Source organism: Perna viridis, chromosome 6, assembly GCF_037379345.1.
Source record: "Perna viridis isolate PV_CMFRI_1.1 ecotype Kerala chromosome 6, ASM3737934v1, whole genome shotgun sequence".
Lineage (NCBI taxonomy): Eukaryota > Metazoa > Mollusca > Bivalvia > Mytilida > Mytilidae > Perna > Perna viridis.
Genome location: NC_142450.1, coordinates 27890880 through 27910336, shown reverse-complemented (window position 1 = coordinate 27910336; position 19457 = coordinate 27890880). Strand labels below are relative to the sequence as shown.

The following is a 19457-nucleotide window of genomic DNA, read 5'->3' as shown; positions in this document are numbered from 1 at the left end:
GTGGAAGTGAGGCTAACAAATGAGCAAGCAATAATTAAAGTGAAACCCTTCTCTAAATGGTGGGAAAGGCAGCAGGTAGGGAATGGAGGGATTTAATAACATATCCTATGTTGTCAAGGCAATCTTACCTTCCCTTTGTTCATCATCACTTGATAAATCTGAAGTTTTTGTTTTGACTCTTTTAGAACCTTTCTGGCCCTCTTCCTCTTCACATTCCCATTCTGATGAGTTATAATCAGAGTAATCAGTAGATGACATCTGATCTTCATCCTCATCTTCTGATGAAGTATACTGTGCTCCTTCATCAGTTGTCTCTATAATAAACAGCTGCACTTTGAGTGCATGATACACCCGTTGCCCTTTTAACTAGTCCTAATGCTTTTAATGAAGTTATATGCTCAGCTAGAAATACCTATGAGCCCTGTCAAATACCCTCCCCCCAAAAAAAAGTAAATAAAAAATGCACAAAAAATTTGGCACTATCATGACAAATGATTCGTTTTCAACACTATTTCAACAAATAAATTTCCTTGGCCATTTCTGCTGTTTTTTAAAAAGTAAAACTTCATAACATGAAAACATAAAATTTGACATTTATACAAATCAGAAGGGAGCTTACGTCAATTGATATGAACAATGCATCAAAGTTTCTTAAATAATTTTGGAAAGAATAACTAACAAAAATATGATCACAAGTACCGAGGAATGCCTAGATTTATTAAGTGTGCGGAAATTGTTCTGCACACACGAGTTCCAAAGAAAACCTAGATTTAAAGAGTGTGCGAAAAGTTAAATCTTAATGCATTCTTGGCACGAGTGATCATATTTTATTTATTCATGATAACCAATTGATTATCCTATTTATCATCCAAGTTTTTACACGGGGAAAATTCAGTAAATCACTGCTGTCTATATAATAAATTCCAATATTACCTTGATTCCTATTTATTTAATTTAGTATTCTAGTTCATAATTTTGCATATAGTTATTATTCATAATTGGACATGAAATATCCATCTAGAAAGTATTCATGTAAGAAAGTTTATATTATATATACTTGATATTTGTGTTGTTCTGAATAATTGGATTGTTTCCCTTTGAACAGTATACACTACGATTATGTGTATTGAAATAATAATTATTTGTTTTATAGGGCATTCAACTTTACACATAAAACACGAAGAATTCTAGAGTGTCCTTTTGACACCCTCGATGTGCCTTGAGTAACATCCCCAAAAACTATTGAGGGCATTTTTTTGCATTATTCATAGACAGAAAAAATATGACGAACATACTTTGTATTTTTTCATTTCATTTGTTGTTGAAATGGCAATAACAAACAGTAATGAAGCTCTACAAACTACATGGGAGTGCCGAAGAATCAAGCACCTAGTAATTAACTTGGTGAGGCTATATGTGACTTTGTACCTTCTTGCCATGATACGTATGGCAGAGAATCAACATCTTCATCATGAATCAGGTGTTTTATAGAAGGTCCATCAGTAGGAAATACTTCATCCTGAAATATTTATATCTGTTTACTAGAATCTATCAACAAAATATTTAGTACAGAAAGTGAGAAATTTAACCAGTGTTTATCATTTTATGAAGATAAAAAAAAAACAAGTATCGCATGGATATAATCTGACCTCTTACCTTGAAAACTATCGAATTTTTGATTGGCATGGAATTAATGATGTACATGTACCTACGTGTAACATGCAGATTCTGGTTAAAATCATTCAAAGGCTGATGATTCCAGAAACTTTGCATGGGTATAATTGAATGACAGACAAATATAGACTCTAACAAATCTTCAATCTGAAATAGAAATTATTGCCCACTTGTACCTTTTCTCTTTTCTCTACAGCAATAAAGCTGGTCAGTTGAGTTACAATGGAGTATTTCTTGCTCAGTTCAATAATGTAATCTTTCATGTCCATTTTCTTCATCTAACAAAATAAACACCAATGACACATTATAATGATAATAAAGCTGGTATGGTAGATTTGTGTCAGATTTGACCTGAATTTCATAACCAGACCTGGCTTGGGTAAATCTAGTGACTTGAATAAACATGAATATCACATAATTTCTCCTGGGTCAAATGACCAAATCTGAACAACTTGGCATAATCCTTTGCTACCATTTAGGGTTCTATCATTCACATACATTATACTAATAGACTGATAATGAATGAAGATGAAGACCTTTCATGACTTTTACCCCCATCTTAATGTAGCCAAAAGGTAAAATTAAAGAATCTTTGAGAGTATGCCTAAAATATCATGTGCCCACACTTGCATTGTTTAGAAAAAATTAAGTTAATATATCCCAAAAATTGGTCCCTCAATTCTATGAAAATCAATCCCAAATTGGAAATACTATACACTAGTCACAATCCTAAATCAGGCACTTTTAACTATGCCCTGCTCCCAAAAAAGTGGTTCTTCATTTTTTCTAAAGAAAAGGTCTTTTAGAGTCAATAGTTCAAGCCTCTCCCCTAACTTCTAGCAATATATATATACCTGATGGTGTATGCTGTCAGTGGAGAGAACTCCATCCTCCCAGTCTCTGATTATAGCTTTTGCTGTCATACAGTGTAATACCTGTAAGAATAAATAACCGAAATTACTTTCACTGCCAATCATAATAAATCCATTAGGCAGTGACAACAGGAATTAAAAATATCTTCATCAAAAATTCATTATTAACAAAATCCAATTCATATAAATATTAACTGTCTGAATACTTGAGATGACTGAAAGTGCATACCATGAACAATGTGTTTTTATGTGTTTTTCTATTGTTATTTTTTCTAATACATATTCAGCATTCTGTTATGTAGATATTATCTTTTATCTAGATCCTTTAATCTCATTTTCCGCTTTAAAGACGACATATTATCTTTAAACGATCCTAATTTTGGGGATTTGATACATCGCATCTATCCCAAAGAACTTGAGATAAAGGATACTACAGACACTGTGAAGTCACCCCCATATCTTGACCTACACTCAGAAATCAATGGTAAAGGAAAACTATTGACCAAACTTTACGGCAAGCTTGATGACTTTTCATTCAGAATTGTCAACTTTCCTTTCATCCGTGGCAACATTCCTTTAGCACCTGCATATAGAGTGTTCATATCACAACTCATACGTTATGCCAGAGCTTGCCAAAACTACACAGACTTTTTGTATCGCGCATTTGTATTCTAACAAATAGGCTTCTGGAACAGGGTTATGTTGCTACAAGATTGAAGTCACCACTACAGAAGTTTTATGGTCGTCATCATGAACTCGTGGATATTTACAGTGTATCCATCTGCACCATGAAATCTGATTTGTTCAACATGTCATAGTTTTCCTTTCCTCTTTCATCCACCTTGGACTTGACTTTTTATGAGCAACTCGGCAGGTGTTTCTAGAAAAGCAGAGGACGCTTATCCTACCAGTGCACCTGGTCCATGCTCCCAGTTTTTTAGTGGAGTCCGAGTTGCTCATTTACTTTTGTTACTTTGTATGTATGATTTTAGTTACTTTATGTTCTTTATTGTGTATGTCTGTTTTCCATGTCTGGTCTTTGTCCCTGGATTACATTCTCATTATCCAATTAATTTTATAACATTCAAATGAGCAAATTAAAATTCACTTTATCAACAATCTGCTAAAAATCCTGTTCCTGTGCACCATTTCCCCATCTTCCTGTTAAATTTGCCTCTGTTAAAGCATATACTAGAATGGAAATCCCACATGTAAGACATAGCAAAATGATAACACTATTAGTCATAATACTGTTACTTATATTATGTCTATTCAATAACCCGGACAATACTCGTAACCTGTTTTTCATACACTATACTGTGATTTCTCTCCCCCTTTTTTAGCACCAGAACAATGACTTATGTTGTATACCTTTCCTCTGGTCTGACTCAGTTCAGATGTTGATACAACAGTAGATATTTCCTGTCCTCCAATCTCTGCCTTCAGTGTGGCCTAGCAAATGCACATGAAATCAAATTAACTAGAAAAAACCTAATGTTCAAAAGATATTAATACACCTGCCAGATCTAACTTAAAAAAGATTCATTCACTTGTAATCAACTTATTGGCAAAACATCATGAAAAAGAATGTTTGGGTTCGTTTTTTGGACCTTCATGCCTAAATGATTCAAGTTTACAAACCCTACAACTAATACCAATTTATTTATAGTAATAAGGCATCTGTTCATTTATAGTAAAGTCATTTTCTGGACATCAACAAAATGTTTGTTACTGTCCCTTTTGTGTCTTTAATTCATGAACAGTTCAAATCACAACCCCCAAAACCAATCCCAGCCTTCTTCTTGTGGTGTTGTACCTTATGGTACAATTGCTTAGAAATCTATTCTCAAGTTATTGTCAGGACATGGAATGTCTACAGACAATGATGACCACAGCTTTATACAATAATATGATCACAAATATTTTTGTAGTTGCATAAAAAGCAAAAAGTACAGTTTTGACAAAAGACATAACAAGGGACACACATTTACTGTACTTTGGCAAGATCACATTCAAAATTAAACAATAAGAAGAAGGGGCAATTAAGGGATCTTATTGGCCTAAAATACGACTGAAAACTAATCATATAGTGCTAAACAATTTAATTATGAATTTGGAGACTTGAATCCATCACAAGTGAGAAAAAATAAAGACTTCTGATAAATTTTTCATTGAAAGGACAGAAAAATTGCTTTAAGTTAACCATGATTCTGATATTCTGTCAAATTTTGCACTTTCCGGTCATATTTTTGGCAAGGAAATGGTGTCCACATTCAAGAAACAAATTAATATTTAGTGAATACATTTCATATTTTATAGTTTATCACATGCGAAAACATAAAGTTGTTTCTTGCATGTGGACATACAGTGGAACCGTGTTAAATCAAAGTCAAAGGGACCAGGCAAAAATGTTTGAATTATCTGAGATTCGAGTCATCTGAGGTCGAGTATAACCTGGAAACAGTTTGGTTGATGATTGTTTCTGCATTTACATCATTTGTTGTGTTTGTACATGTACTTCACTTAACACTGTACTTTATGATGTCTTATGTTTTGTATTAAAAAAAAACATTTTTTGTGTGTTGTATATCATGTTATAAATACTGATAGGCATTGAGTGTTTTAAGGAAATTTCCTTTTCATTTTTTCTACATAAAAAATGTCATAAGTTCATAACTTTGTATGACTCACAATCAGCAGTTATGTCAAGCCATGTGCTGTACATTACTGCGAAAAAATTGCAGATTCACTAGATTAATTAAATACACAAATCAAGCCATATAGAGTGATAACAAATTATTTCAAAAGACATGCCAATTGTTGTAAAAACCCTCATCGATCATGTGTTGTAATAAAGAAATCAGATTTCAAACTTTGTAAGTTGACTTTGAGACATTAGGGTTAATTCACGTCAAAGTCCTATCAAGTAAGGGGAGTTTTGCTGGGAATTTAAAATTAATTGGAGTTATCCCAGATTTCGACTCTTCCGCGTTCGACACATTGAGGTTCAACTGTAGTATTCTAGATGTAAATATGTCCGAAAAAACAACAAAATTTACATTTCTCAGCAGTTTTTGCTAAATGACATAAAATTATGGCCCCATTATGACGTCATTCCAATGATCTAATCCCACAAAGTTTTTCCTTATATCTATATAAAATCATAAACAATTGTGTAACGATAAATCATCGACTGAACCAAATATTTGTCAGGGGGATAGAGTTACAAAAACTTTCCAGATTTTGCCTTGATCTTGCCATTTGTTATATGGACTTTCTCTTTCTTCTATAATCCTTATTGCTTAAAGTTTATCAGTGTGGTAATTTTGTCACTATCCTTTATTGTATAAAGTCATACTATGTCCTTCAGAATCAGAGATAATTCATTAATATTTTACACATTAATTTATCCTATTGAAAGTACCTACCATTTTACAATTATTGATAAATCCATATACCACTAGTCGGGAGCCATTAAACAAAGCTGTTATCTGTTGAGGTGCCTGTATTGGTGGCGGGTCACTATACTGTTGCCAAGCAACAGAAACAGAGGTCAGAACTGGCTGGGAAGCTTTATGGATCTGAGATTTCACCTGTAAAATTTTACATAGTCTTTCTTTATGATTTGGTCATTTTAGGATAGCTAGATACTTTGCCATATCACACCATTGACAATGAGATAGTAAACTTGTAAGTGATAGGTTGTTAGATAATGTTGCATTTCTATAAAATCAGATTCAACAAAAAAAAACGTGATGTCAAAAGTAGGACAATCAGTTATGGTGTATATGTCAACTGGGATAATAATGTCAGCCCAAACGACCCACTAGTCTTCAATAAACAAGGATGAAACTCTCAAACGACAGGGCAATGTATAGATTAGGCCTTGTATTCAAAAAGGAATAATAGAAAAACTCATGAAATTCCAATATCGCTGAATTTTAACTTACTTTATCTAATTTCAAAACAATAACATTCTTAACCAGGCTCATTGTTATGTTGTTGAAATTTAATACTGTAAACATATTATTTTTGCAGTTACTAATTTTTGCTGATTCTGTCAAGTGGGTATCAATTTGTGCGTTTTAAAAAAATGATAAGCATTTTACAGTGTTTAAACTCAATTCTGCTGGTACTATTTTTCAAGCTTTTCTGTCCACCACAAAAATAGCAAAAATTAGTACACCACATAAAACTAATAATTTTACAGAAACTTGAATTGATATATTGTGATATACTGTTTTCACTAACCATGGAACTTATAAATTAAAAGAAAGTCATACATGTACATAATTCTTGATTTAATCGGCTTATTATCTTACCCATCAAACCTCAGAATTAGAAGAAAAGGATGTATTTTCAAATGAGATTTGAAACATTCAATCAAACTGTAACCTTAAAACACAAACAAATGATACTTTTGTTACAAAAAACATCTTTAACTAAAATAAATGTTTATTACCTTGCCTTCCCATTTAGATTTTGCATGAGAATCAAAATATTCATAAGATCCTGCTCCAAGTCTAGATACAGCCTTTAACACATGCTTATTATGTGTCGAACTGGAAATGAGAAAACAAAATCATGAAAAATCTTTACCCTCAACTAAGACAAGAAGACACAAATTATTACTGACTAAAAATACAGTAAAGCAACTTATCTTTGTGAGTGATTTGTTTTTCAATTTTTTTTCAAAAGAAAAAAAATGACAGTGACTAAGTTTCTTTATAACAGAATACTCTTTCGACAGAGCGTTAGATGCAAAATTAGAAAGGCCAGCCTTATCGTGATAATAAATATCCACAAAAAATTAAAACGGTTCCAGTAAACTTTTTAGTGTAGAAGTAAGGAAGAGTGGAGAGATAAACAAAGACAAATACTGTATACATATTAATTTTCACGGTAGCTTATTTTTTCTTATATAGTGGATTCCACTTAATTGCATAGCCTATTTGCCAGTAAAAATTATGCAAATAACTGGGCTATTCTTATAACCGAAATTATGATTTACCGGAAGTGTGAGTTCAGGTAAGACGACGATACTGTGGATCAACCAGGGATATCACTGTTCAACATTTCTGATCTGGTATTTAATTGTTATAGACCTTCTCATTGTATTGTTATTTTATCAATAAATAATAATATATATTGGATTCAGTGTAATATTCATCAATGTTTGCAGTTTGTAGGCTTTTGAAATGGTCTGTGTGTTTTTATTCCTCTGTTCATCACCATTGTACATTGATAGTTGTGTATTATACGTGTCATTGACCTCGATATATTCCTATGAAGTGTGGATAGTATGGGGCACCTTAGGGTAGTTGAATTTCATTTGACATTGTACTGAATGAATGATGACTTTTAATTTTTGGTTGATATTTATGCCTAGTAACCCAAGCTCACTAAAAACTGTTCAGCTCATTAAAGAAAATTAAATTTACACTGATAATCATTTGTAGTTGGAAGAATTTAAATAGGGACAAAAAATATCCCAAGTCGCATCATAAGGTGATGTTTGGCATGTCGTCAAAAGTCATTGTTCACCTAAGTGCTTGTTTATTTTAATGTAATTAGAAATCATTTAAATTGTCTTTTATGTCCATTATGTTTTTAATCCATTATTTACACCTCCTGATTGATGATAATATAGTTTTTACAACAATAAATATGATTGACATATTTATGACCCGAAGGCTTAAAATAGAATTTGGGAAAACCTGCCTTTACCTGGATGAGGCAAAATTCTCTATGCAATAAACTGAAATACACCTGCAAGGCATATGCAAATCAGCAATTTTTTCCCTAATAGACTAATAGGAAATGGATTTGTGCAGGAGAAAATTATGCTAATAACCCAAATATGCAATAAAGCGATATGCGTTTAAGTGGAGTCGACTGTACCACCAAGTGCACATATTCACGAATATAAATTGTCTTGGTTTCAAAATATACTTAGCATAATATAATGTTAAAATTAATTTTGTGTGTACTATTTTTTTGCATTTTTCTGTCCACAGCAAAAAACAAAAAAACTAGAATACAGCAAAACTTAACATGATTAAAGTAATATTAACAATCTCTTGTTTTTAAAATTGGTTGAACCCAGAAGTTTGAGATGAAATTGATGCAAAAAATGCCTGAAATCTTATACCTGACACCAAATGTAAATATTCTAGTGTGATGACAATTTTCATGGACAGATTTTAGAGTTGTCTCTTCATTGTTGATGTGGCCATCAGACACCAGGAATACATTTCTCAGAGAAGCTTCTAGCTTGAGGAGGAAGAAACTGTGTAATGGTCTGTAAACTTCTGTACTACCCATGTTGGCTTGTATATTCTGGAAGAGAGTTTTGGGAAATAAAAAATCTGACATAAGTGCGAGAATAAGATAGGAAATCTCAGATATATAACTCAGCCAAGTTAAAGAACTTTTATATCTTACCAAAGAGTGCCTAAAATTTCTAAACTTGCATGAGAAAACTGGCATTTTAGTCTTTTTCTCACCAATTATATGTTTAAGAATGGAGATGACCTATATTCAACAGCTAATATGCCATCATCATGGTCAGTGATACATCACAACCTGATGTAAAATGTATTGTTACTGGGTAAAATAAAGAATCTGAATGAAATAATCATCACAGATTTTTTCATCTTCAAATTTATATTTTACAGGCTTTTCAAACAAATGTTGGTAAGATTACCAACCTTTAACCCTTTATTTTATTGTGCCATTTCTTTTTTTGCTTATAGAAAAGTGAATGTATTCAGTCTCAGCCCATAATGAAGTCTTATACACTATAAATAACTATTTCTTGTTTCTGTAGAAAAAAAACAAACACATATGCACAAATACAAAGTTGTCAAATTCGAGATGACATATGAAAATATGTGATAGGCCTAGAATTGTTTCTACAATAAATACATGTATGTGCAGTATCTAAAATATGAATACCTGTATAAATTCATAGGCTTTTGTCTGTGTGGAATTTGAATTTGTCTCACTTTTTGGAAACAGCTCTCTATAGCCTACCAAAAAAATGTTAAAACAAAATTTCATATTGATAAACACATTATTTAATCTTTTTTGATGAACTCAATAAGGATTGCAATTTTAAGGAAATCAACAAAGATATCAAGATAAAAAAATTGAAAATACTGTCCATATTACATATTGAGTTTGCCCTCTAATGCATTATATTTCACTAGTGCAGGAAAGAACAGAATAAATTCCTTGAGAGTGAATTGGTAAAACCTCAATTAAAACATTGTAAAATATAAGATTTCATTGACACATGAGGTAAACTTACATATTTTAATGATTAAATGACTTTATTATCTTCACAAAATGCTTTATTAAAGGCCCACTTTAGTCTAGGAAAGTTGAAATGGTAACTCACCTAAACTGTAGTGTATGAGTAAGCTATTTAAATACAATGGAACCTGTCTAACTCTAAATCCTTTTAGACTTATCTATGTGTTCAGTTAAGACAGGTGTTCTGTTAACCAAGGCTACATACATACTTTTTATTTGATATAAAGGAACGTTTAAGACAGTGTCTGGTTTTTTGAAAAGGTTTTTGGATTATTCAGGGTTCTGGTATAGGCAGATTTTGGGTTATTCATGGTTTGTTTTAGACATCTTTTTGATTATTCAGAGTTTGGTACAGACAGGTTTTGGATTATTCAGGGTTTTGGTATTTACAAATTTTTGTATTATCAAGGGTGTGGTATAGACAGGTTTTTGGATTATTCAGGGTTTTGGTATAGACAGGTTTTTGGAGTATTCTGGGTCTGGTATAGACAGGTTTTTGTATTATTCAGGGTTTGGTATACACAGGTTTCAATTTAATATTTTTGTTTCAACATTTAACTACTTAATTATACATGGGATACATACTTGTACCAAATACCACAATATTAAAGCGTGTAGTATCAGGAAGATGATTAAGAACCAGCCACAGAACTTTTTTGGCTTCTGTCAAAGCTTTCCCCTTCATTGAATTTGAAAGGTCAAGGACAAGTATAACTTCCATTTCATTGTCTTCTGCTACTTCAAACTCTGGATAAAATGTCAACATGGCTGCCTGAAAAAAATAATCTGTATATCATATACTAACTTAACATTTAGATTCTTGTATAGTTCTGGCTAGAAACAATAAAATGGCATTTTTCTAGCTATTCATGTTCTGTTCATATGCATGGTATATGATGGTTAAAATTACGATATTTCCTCTGAAAAAATACTAAATAATTGAATTTTTTAATCAACAAATTGCTTTAACAAGTGTCACTTAGGGAGAATCTCCCACATGAACAGCCCATAAGTTAACAGGTATGATAAACATCTTAATTGATTGGTTGATCGATTGGTAATGGTTTTATATCTTATAACAGATATTTCATGCATTTCAGAATGAGAATGTTAGACCAATCAAATAGACCCTGCTCTGTCACAGTCTGACATGCTGAGCTAGATTTTCGTGTGCTAGCTCATAACAACAACAACCTACAGGGACACAAAGATAATTAAAATGCACTGAATTGACAAAAACTTTGATATATACATATTAGGTGTATATGCATGAAACAGCTTCAAATTTTCAAGTTCTAAAACTCATCTTTAAATCCATTTTCCCATTTTTTGTCAAACAAACACACCAATATTGTCTACATAGTTAGCTTCCTATGAACATACCTCTGATTGGTTTCCCTCCTCATCAACTTCAACCCACATCCTTGGCACATGTATCTCAGTCAAACTGACAAGTAACAGGAATCCATCAGATAGATTAGTACTCATTTTATCATCTAACTCTACAGTATAATTTGAGGCTGTCACCTAGCACATATAAAGACAGGAATTATATATTAATTAAATCATAACTGTTTCATATCCTAAGACATATCAGTAACAGGAATATTTTACACATACCTTATTTCATATGACCAACTCTAAAACATTGGAGCCAAGGAAAATTTGCAAAATAGATCAGACCACTAATAGGGCAATGCACTAGTCACACCTGGAGAAAACCAACGAATAGCATAACAAGACATACACTTGATTGAACTTAAAAAAAAAAGATGGCAGAGGTAGAGACTGAGACTGAAAGGGTTTGAAACAATTGGTTAGACCCGGAAATATCTGTAAGTAAAGCAAATACATTAAACAGACTGAGATGGAGTACGACTGTAATTAACATATTCACCACAAAGTATAAAAAGGACTAAGTTATTATACAAGTACAAGTCAACTTATAATGAACTAATATATGAGTTAGCAAAATCTCAGAAAAAATAAACAATTAAATATCTGAAACAAGGTTAAGAAAAATTCAAGATTTATTTTAATGTATAATAATGCATATCATTTTAACAGTTGCTAAGTAATCTTCAGGTACTGTCTACCAACCAATAGCCAGACAGATGAAGTAACTCAAACACCGTACATATTTGTCTACCAACCAATGGACAGGCAGATGAAGTAACTCAAACGCCATACATACACCATACATATTTGTCTACCAACCAATGGACAGACAGATGTAGTAACTCATAGACTGTAAATATCTGTCTACCAACCAAAAGACAGACAGACGTAGTAACTCATAGACTGTAAATATCTGTCTACCAACCAAAGGGCAGACAGATGTAGTAACTCATAGACTGTAAATATCTGTCTACCAACCAAAGGACAGACAGATGTAGTAACTCATAGACTGTAAATATCTGTCTACCAACCAAAAGACAGACAGACGTAGTAACTCATAGACTGTAAATATCTGTCTACCAACCAAAGGGCAGACAGATGTAGTAACTCATAGACCGTAAATATCTGTCTACCAACCAAAGGACAGACAGATGTAGTAACTCACAGACTGTAAATATCTGTCTACCAACCAAAGGGCAGACAGATGTAGTAACTCATAGACTGTAAATATCTGTCTACCAACCAAAGGACAGACAGATGTAGTAACTCATAGACTGTAAATATATATGCCTTTCTAAGAGTATAGGCAATTACTACCATAAACCAACCAAAAACATGCTTTGGTTTATACAATATTGTTATTTTTTTTCATTACACAAACCTTCTTTCGAATGCTATGTGTAGGGCACAGTACATCTTTGATATCAAAAGGCATCTGAATGGACACTTGTACACTGGATGTCTCACAATCCTGCTGTAATTAAAAATACTACGGTACATTAAATCTTGTCCCAGGAGTCTTTATGCTTGTGAGGGAAGTCTAATTACCAGAAGGAAAGTTTAGCTACTTTGTACTGGACAACAGGCAACATACAGTTACAATGTTGGCTGAGTAAATTCTTCAATACATAAAACTGGTAAAGACCACAGGGCAGGGTTGGTTTAAATGATTAAATGAAAACTAATGGGTGATATACTGTGAAAATATATTCCTAATTATATGGATCATTTATACTTTACAGGAAAAAAAAAGACCATTTAAAAATATCAATTTATACTTTATACTCTATACGTAAGTGCAAAATTAACCAGTGTTCAACCAAACTTGTGTAGGAAGGTAATTTTTTTCCAGCATTGACTGGGCCCACTTCAAAAACCGCATAAAAGAGATTCATCATATGAATATTGAAATCAACAATTTCATACCTGTATAGTAGAGTTATCTCCCTTCCATGGTGCAACAGACCCTGGTAACATGAAAACAATGTGTTCCTGGCAATCTACCTGTAACTCTGCCACATAGGTAATCTTGATTAGTACTACACAGCCAGGTGGTAAGTTACCTACACTTACAGTAAACACTTCCTGAGGAAAATATTGATAAATACTTGTAATATTTTATCAACATTTCATGTTTTAAATGCGCAACTCAGAACTCAAGAAACAACCACATAGGGCCGATTAAAATTAGCTTTTTGGTTCTCGGGTAATTAAAATTGGGTAAATAAAATCTCTGCATGAAAGTCAATATAGGAGCTAGGAATTTTTTTTTATATTTTTAGGCTAAAAACCACTAATTCCACTTCCCATAGGCTTCTATGCTAATTTCACAATATTCAATGGCTTCTCTGGACTTTACCTTAACTTTAACCTGCAGAGGACTATATATCAGCATGATTCTACATATGTCAGCTCACAATCCTCAGAATGGCATGTGGGGTTAGCAGACTTGCAGTGCAGTACTGGTCACCGGAAGTGAAGTGTCTATAAATAGCATGGGAAATGCCAGTGTTTTCACAAGGTAGGGGTATATTTAAAAATCATTATGGAGATTAGGCTTCACATCACAAGAAGCAAAATGCACCTATAAAATGTACAGAAATGTTTTTCCTTTCAGAAACTGTTTAAATTTTTTAAATAAGATGAGAACTTTTTTCACAGCACTATGAGGAACAGGGGTAATTTCTGCGTAGGACTATTTTTGCGTACGTTCCAAATGCTCATTGGTTGAATTGGTGGTCTGTAACCTAAATTTTTACTGCCCCAAAGAAGAGATGAGGGCACTTTTTACACTATAAATAGCCAGAAAATTGTAGGTATATTTGAAGAAAAAAAATTTCGCAGCAAAGTAATACATGTAATAGAAGTTCAATGAGAAATAAAAATTTTGTTCACTTAAACTAATATGAAAACTGGTATGCAATGCAGTATTTAAGACCTAACAGTTTTCTTTACGTTCAAGAACCACATGAAATATTTCCTAATTTTGCAAGTTGGACATATAATTCAAACATTTTCATTAATCACAAGATTTTGTGAAAAAAAAAAAAAACCCAAATAAAAATATCTTACGGGAGTCTCTTCATCTTGATCCATAAGATATGCCCCATGTCCTTCACTGATGGCCTTTTCATACTCTTTATGTGCTGTCTCCTTCTCCTTGACTTCACCAACAATATGTTTACCATTGATAAAAGCTTCAAAGCCACAAACAGCAGCCATATCATCTAATGGAAACACATACTTGGCCTCTATGGTAGAACTACTTGTATTGTGGTATTCTTGTAGAACTACAACCTTCAGTGAAGGAAAACAAATATAGTTTTTCACAAAATTCAAATACCACCTGTGCATATTAGCTGACTGATATTCTCCAAAATATTAGTGCATTTAACATTTACATGTAGGTAGTTCTATTTCTGAATGTACCTTGAAGAAGTATAGAACACTACTAAACTTATTTCCATGTGACATTACATCACTTTAGAAGAATAATGGATCAGAGTTCTAATTAGTTAATTTCTTTCAAAGTCGTCAGTTTTCTTGCTTTATGATTCATTTCATCCAACAAAAATCTTAACCTGAGAAAAATGCAAACAAAATTGAAAGTGTTTAAGTAGTAATAAGTTATGGTGTTTAATTATATATTGTAATAATTTATGACATCGTTATAGAAAATAGTTTTATGACATCAAATCTTACAACTTATTTTACACTTTCTATTTTTGTAAAATTGATTACAGGACTAGATTCCTGTTTGTTCCATGCTTTAGTCTTTCCAAAAATTTTTTTGTTCCATACCTTAGCAGCAAGGTCCATCAGCTTGGCTCTAACATGAACAGCCCTCATGGTACAGACCTCACCAGAGGTAGATACCAGACCAGCCTTTACCTTTTTAAGAGGGTCTTCAAGGTTGGTAACATCACTTATATCAACTGAAATAAATTAAGAGATTCATGCTAGCAACATAAAAAGAGTAAAAGTAACAAATTCATTTGAAAAGACTTCCTTAGTGTTATCAGCAGCCAATCCGGTAAATAGGAACCAAGTAAAATATGACCAAGATGAAATGTAATATAATTGCACCCAACCCATTTAATAACTGTACAATACTGAACCTTAATGCCTATTAAATTTTAAGTGTTTCTACAGCTGGTTTCCAAATTTAGACAGCAATACAGACTACAAAAGGAAGACATATAACAAATTATACCAATGCAAACTACGTTTACATAATTAACTTTTTGAAAACATCCAAACCATTTCTAGTTATGAAGAAAAAAGTTTTTAAAAATCAACCCTGGAATGAGATTTAGACAGAACAGTATTTTCATATACATATGATTTTAGATATGTACAGTTATATTACACAACACTTTTACCTTTTTCCTTATGCTCAGCTTCATCAGTTTTTTCCTCCATACTGCTCTCCTCTATGACCAATGAACCTTTTCTATCTCCTTCTACAGAGAATTCAACAAGATACTGAATCATTTGTTGCCTGGCATCATAGACCACATATTCATCATCCTAAAAAAAGGGACATGACAGTTTTTAAAATGATTTTAAAAATGGCTACAATTGGCATTACATGCTGGAATACCTGTTTTTCAATAATGTTAGAACTGTCAAAGTTTGAGTCCCGCGGAGGGAACGACCAACAATTTGCATCGCAAATTTGACAGTTCTAACATCGTTGGGAATTTTTCAGACCTTTCTATACGTTTACATATCTTCCCTGTGTCAATTTGATCCAATGGAGCATTGTAGCGAATAGAGTCGTCACATTCTGAGATGTTGTATAATATTGATTTGTTGTGACATGCATCATTAATTTGATCCTCTATCCTACATAATAACACCTAGATGAACTGTCCCGTACTACCATACACCGTGTAGTAAGTTACAGCCCTAGATTAATCCTGAGGAGGAAAGACCCGGCCAGCAAAAAGCTATATTTTTATATAGCCCAGCTGGCCAAGTGGTCTAGGGTGCTGGACTTTGTGCAGGCGGTGTTGCCATAGATGTCACAACGGTATGAGTTCGAGTCCCGCGGAGGGAACAACCAACAATTTACATTGCAAATTTGACAGTTCTAACATCGTTGGGAATTTTTCAGAGCTTTCTATATATATATATATATATATATATATATATATGGTGTGTATTGCGTTTGCCTCATGTGACCAATAGAAAGCCAGGGGAAGTTTCTTAAAGAAAAAATAACTTCAAGTAATCTATGTCTGAAACTACTACACACCATAATTTTGTTAAAAAAATATAATTTAAAGTAGTAAGTAGAAGTAATAACAAAATTATTGAACTCATAAATCACAAATCTTAGGAAGGGAGATATAAAATGGTACTTACTGGTAAAATCAAGGTTAAAGCAGAAAAAAAGAAATTAGCTACAATGTTCCTGACTTAGTACAGGCATTTCAAATTGAAATGATGAATTCATACCTTGAACTGAGACGGCTCAGTTTTTATTGATGCCACACCATGACAACTATTAAACCCCTCTGGAGGCCCCTGAAGATCTTTGTGGTGTTCTGTATAATCTTTACATTTACCAAGGGCAACGTTACTGACCAACATCATCCTGGTTCCCTTATGTTTACTTTCATCTGAGTATTGTATGCTGGTGCTAAAACATAAAATCATTGTAACCATGGCAATATCCCCTTTGTACTGTAATGTTTACTTGGTTTGAGTACTGTCTGATTGTGCTAAATAAGAAACACACACAGTTACCATGGTAACATCCCTTATCTTTAACACGACAAACAAAAAAATCAAAAAATGTTCCTAAGTTCATAAGTAGACTTTAGATCAATAATCTGGTAATTTGTTACTTGAAAATGACTTTGAGAAGACCAAATGAAATTGTGATTATCATTATTTATGATGAGTTGATATTTCATATATATTTGTATAAAAAACAGAAATGTAGAAAAATAAAACCTTGACTCACCTAGCAGAACTAGCAAAATATATTCCATTACCAAGCATTCCTGCATCTGTTCGGGTTCCACCATGATCATCAACTACTATTTTAGGTAATAACAGGCCTCTAGAAATAGAAAAGAAATGACCTCTCTCAACTATGTATACAGGTAATTTTGTTTTTTAAAAAAGTTTTTAATCCCCTCATACCCAGTAAAAACCCTGCCTCTTATGGTATGTCATTTCAAAGAACTCCATTGATTTTCAATCTTGACAATAATGCACTTTCCAACTGGTTATTCGAAAGATTTATCACCAATCAAAATTTTAAATAGAGAAACTGGAAAATAATAAAATGTTGATTATACTATCATCAACATTAACATTTGTACCACATATGGGCAGACAGACAGACAGACAGACAGCAATGTCTCATGATAGGCCTGTCAAATGACAGGGATAAAAAAATATCAAGACAGCCTATAAGTCACTACCTTGATAAAATTCCCACAAAGTTCTGTACTTTAGATGCATGGAATAACAACAGCTGTGGTTTCAAATCCTTCCTAAAATTAGCAAGCTCCACTTGTCTCCTTACACAATAGATGTTTTCAATGGTCATGTCATCATTCCTACAAATTTGAGTGATATAAAAAATTTCATTAAAATTCATAAAGAAGCTTAAAATCTGTTGCACTTAAAAGATATGAATAAAACAAACAATTGATTCAAAGTGAACCAGCAAAAAGGAAAACCAAAAAAAATTAGGTGAAGCTTGAAATGCTAAAAAATATAAGATTTCACAAAACAATTTTCATAGGGAAATAAATAATCAAACACAGAAAGGTATGTATATTAATGTTTTCGTGATCCAATCTTTTTTATGAAAAATTCCTGTCACATTTCAGGTGAACCCGGGAGCCCAGGGTTAGATGAGTTTTGGTAAGTCAACTTATTTTAAGTATATGATTTTTTTCTTACTCTTTAAGTGATTCAATGACATGGTGTTTAATCAGCTGATATTCTTGTTCTGTAGTATGTAAATCTTCTATTCTGCATCGTAACGCTCTGTATTTAGCTTCAGTACTACTTCTTGTCGACCAGTTGGTAGCTTCACTGACTGACACCATGTCTTTTATCATCTTTAAGACGAGAAAAGGTCATAGGTTAAGTATGATTAATATTAAAGTATCGGCATTTTTATATTGGGTTAACCCTCTCAGCAATTGTTTTTCTATTAAAGTGAATTGTTAAAGTTATAGAAAGAGAAACAGAAATATCGTGTGAACAGGTGTCATTGGTCATTCAAAGTGTGATTTATTTACAACTTGGCTACTCCAGTAAATAATTGTGGAAGCATTTTGTAAGTCTGAAATTGCACCTAATTTCTGAAGGCCAAAAAAATAATAAAATTAGCCCTAACAGTCTAAAATATAATCATCATTTGTTCTATGATACTGATTTTTTTATCACTGAAGATATTTTTTTCATTATTTGGAATAAATTTTGAGGTTAGCATGAACTGCATAAATAAAATAACAGGAAGTACGGATTTTGAAGAGGTTTTTTAGAAGGCAGGATCCAGGCTAACATTGATCATTTTTTGTGATATAAAAAAAATATTTAAATAAAAAATAAAATAAAAATGGAGTTTCAATAATCAAAACAGTTCCCATCGATCCACCAATGAACAGATACTTGTGATATTTTATCATTCATGTAGAAACGTTTAATTTTGTATGAAAACTACCTGACAAACATCCTGCTTTTTTGACAACCATGATCTCATTTCTTTGTCTTCTGGCATATGTTTATTTCTATGGGGCAAACTGGTGTAGAACTCACTAACTAAATCTGTTCTCTGTCTGTTGTCTGTAGCATCCCTTAACTTCAGTAATATTGCTTCTGCTTTCTCTACCTAAATACGTAAATAAACAGGGTTGTTACAAACGTGTACAGGTTAAATACAGCTACATCAAAATCACATTAACTGAGTACATGTAGTTCAGTAGTTTTTAATAAATTCACTTATTTTCTTATTACATACATTTGTACATTAACCCTTATTAACATTCAATGTTAAGACACTGGAGTGCATTGGAACTTGCCATAGAGTGTGAAAAAGGCTGTTTTGGAGTGTTCACCATCACTGAAAATGATTACTGTTTCCTATTTCTGAGATTTTGGAGTGTTCACCATCACTGAAAATGACTTCTATTTCCCATTCCTGAGGTTTTGGTGAGTTCACCA

At 32.6% G+C, this 19457-nt stretch overlaps 1 protein-coding gene across 5 annotated transcripts in view; it reads right to left on the bottom strand.

The window, feature by feature from the left end:
- LOC148614349 (protein mono-ADP-ribosyltransferase PARP4-like) overlaps window positions 1–19457 on the bottom strand; it is a 59949-nt gene that overhangs the window by 29126 nt on the left and 11366 nt on the right. For all 5 annotated transcript variants that reach the window (XM_088588447.1, XM_088588448.1, XM_088588446.1 and 2 more), the window contains 21 exons: window positions 18958–19125; window positions 18189–18349; window positions 17702–17839; window positions 17236–17334; window positions 16725–16908; window positions 15644–15791; window positions 15063–15196; window positions 14334–14558; window positions 13188–13346; window positions 12643–12735; window positions 11247–11390; window positions 10449–10635; window positions 9504–9577; window positions 8698–8885; window positions 7009–7108; window positions 5975–6139; window positions 3918–3998; window positions 2529–2609; window positions 1851–1952; window positions 1429–1519; window positions 129–314 (listed from right to left, as the gene is read on the bottom strand). In XM_088588447.1, coding sequence (XP_088444573.1) covers window positions 129–314; window positions 1429–1519; window positions 1851–1952; window positions 2529–2609; window positions 3918–3998; window positions 5975–6139; window positions 7009–7108; window positions 8698–8885; window positions 9504–9577; window positions 10449–10635; window positions 11247–11390; window positions 12643–12735; window positions 13188–13346; window positions 14334–14558; window positions 15063–15196; window positions 15644–15791; window positions 16725–16908; window positions 17236–17334; window positions 17702–17839; window positions 18189–18349; window positions 18958–19125 — 2908 coding nt within the window. The remainder of the gene's footprint in view (window positions 1–128; window positions 315–1428; window positions 1520–1850; window positions 1953–2528; window positions 2610–3917; window positions 3999–5974; window positions 6140–7008; window positions 7109–8697; window positions 8886–9503; window positions 9578–10448; window positions 10636–11246; window positions 11391–12642; window positions 12736–13187; window positions 13347–14333; window positions 14559–15062; window positions 15197–15643; window positions 15792–16724; window positions 16909–17235; window positions 17335–17701; window positions 17840–18188; window positions 18350–18957; window positions 19126–19457) is intronic.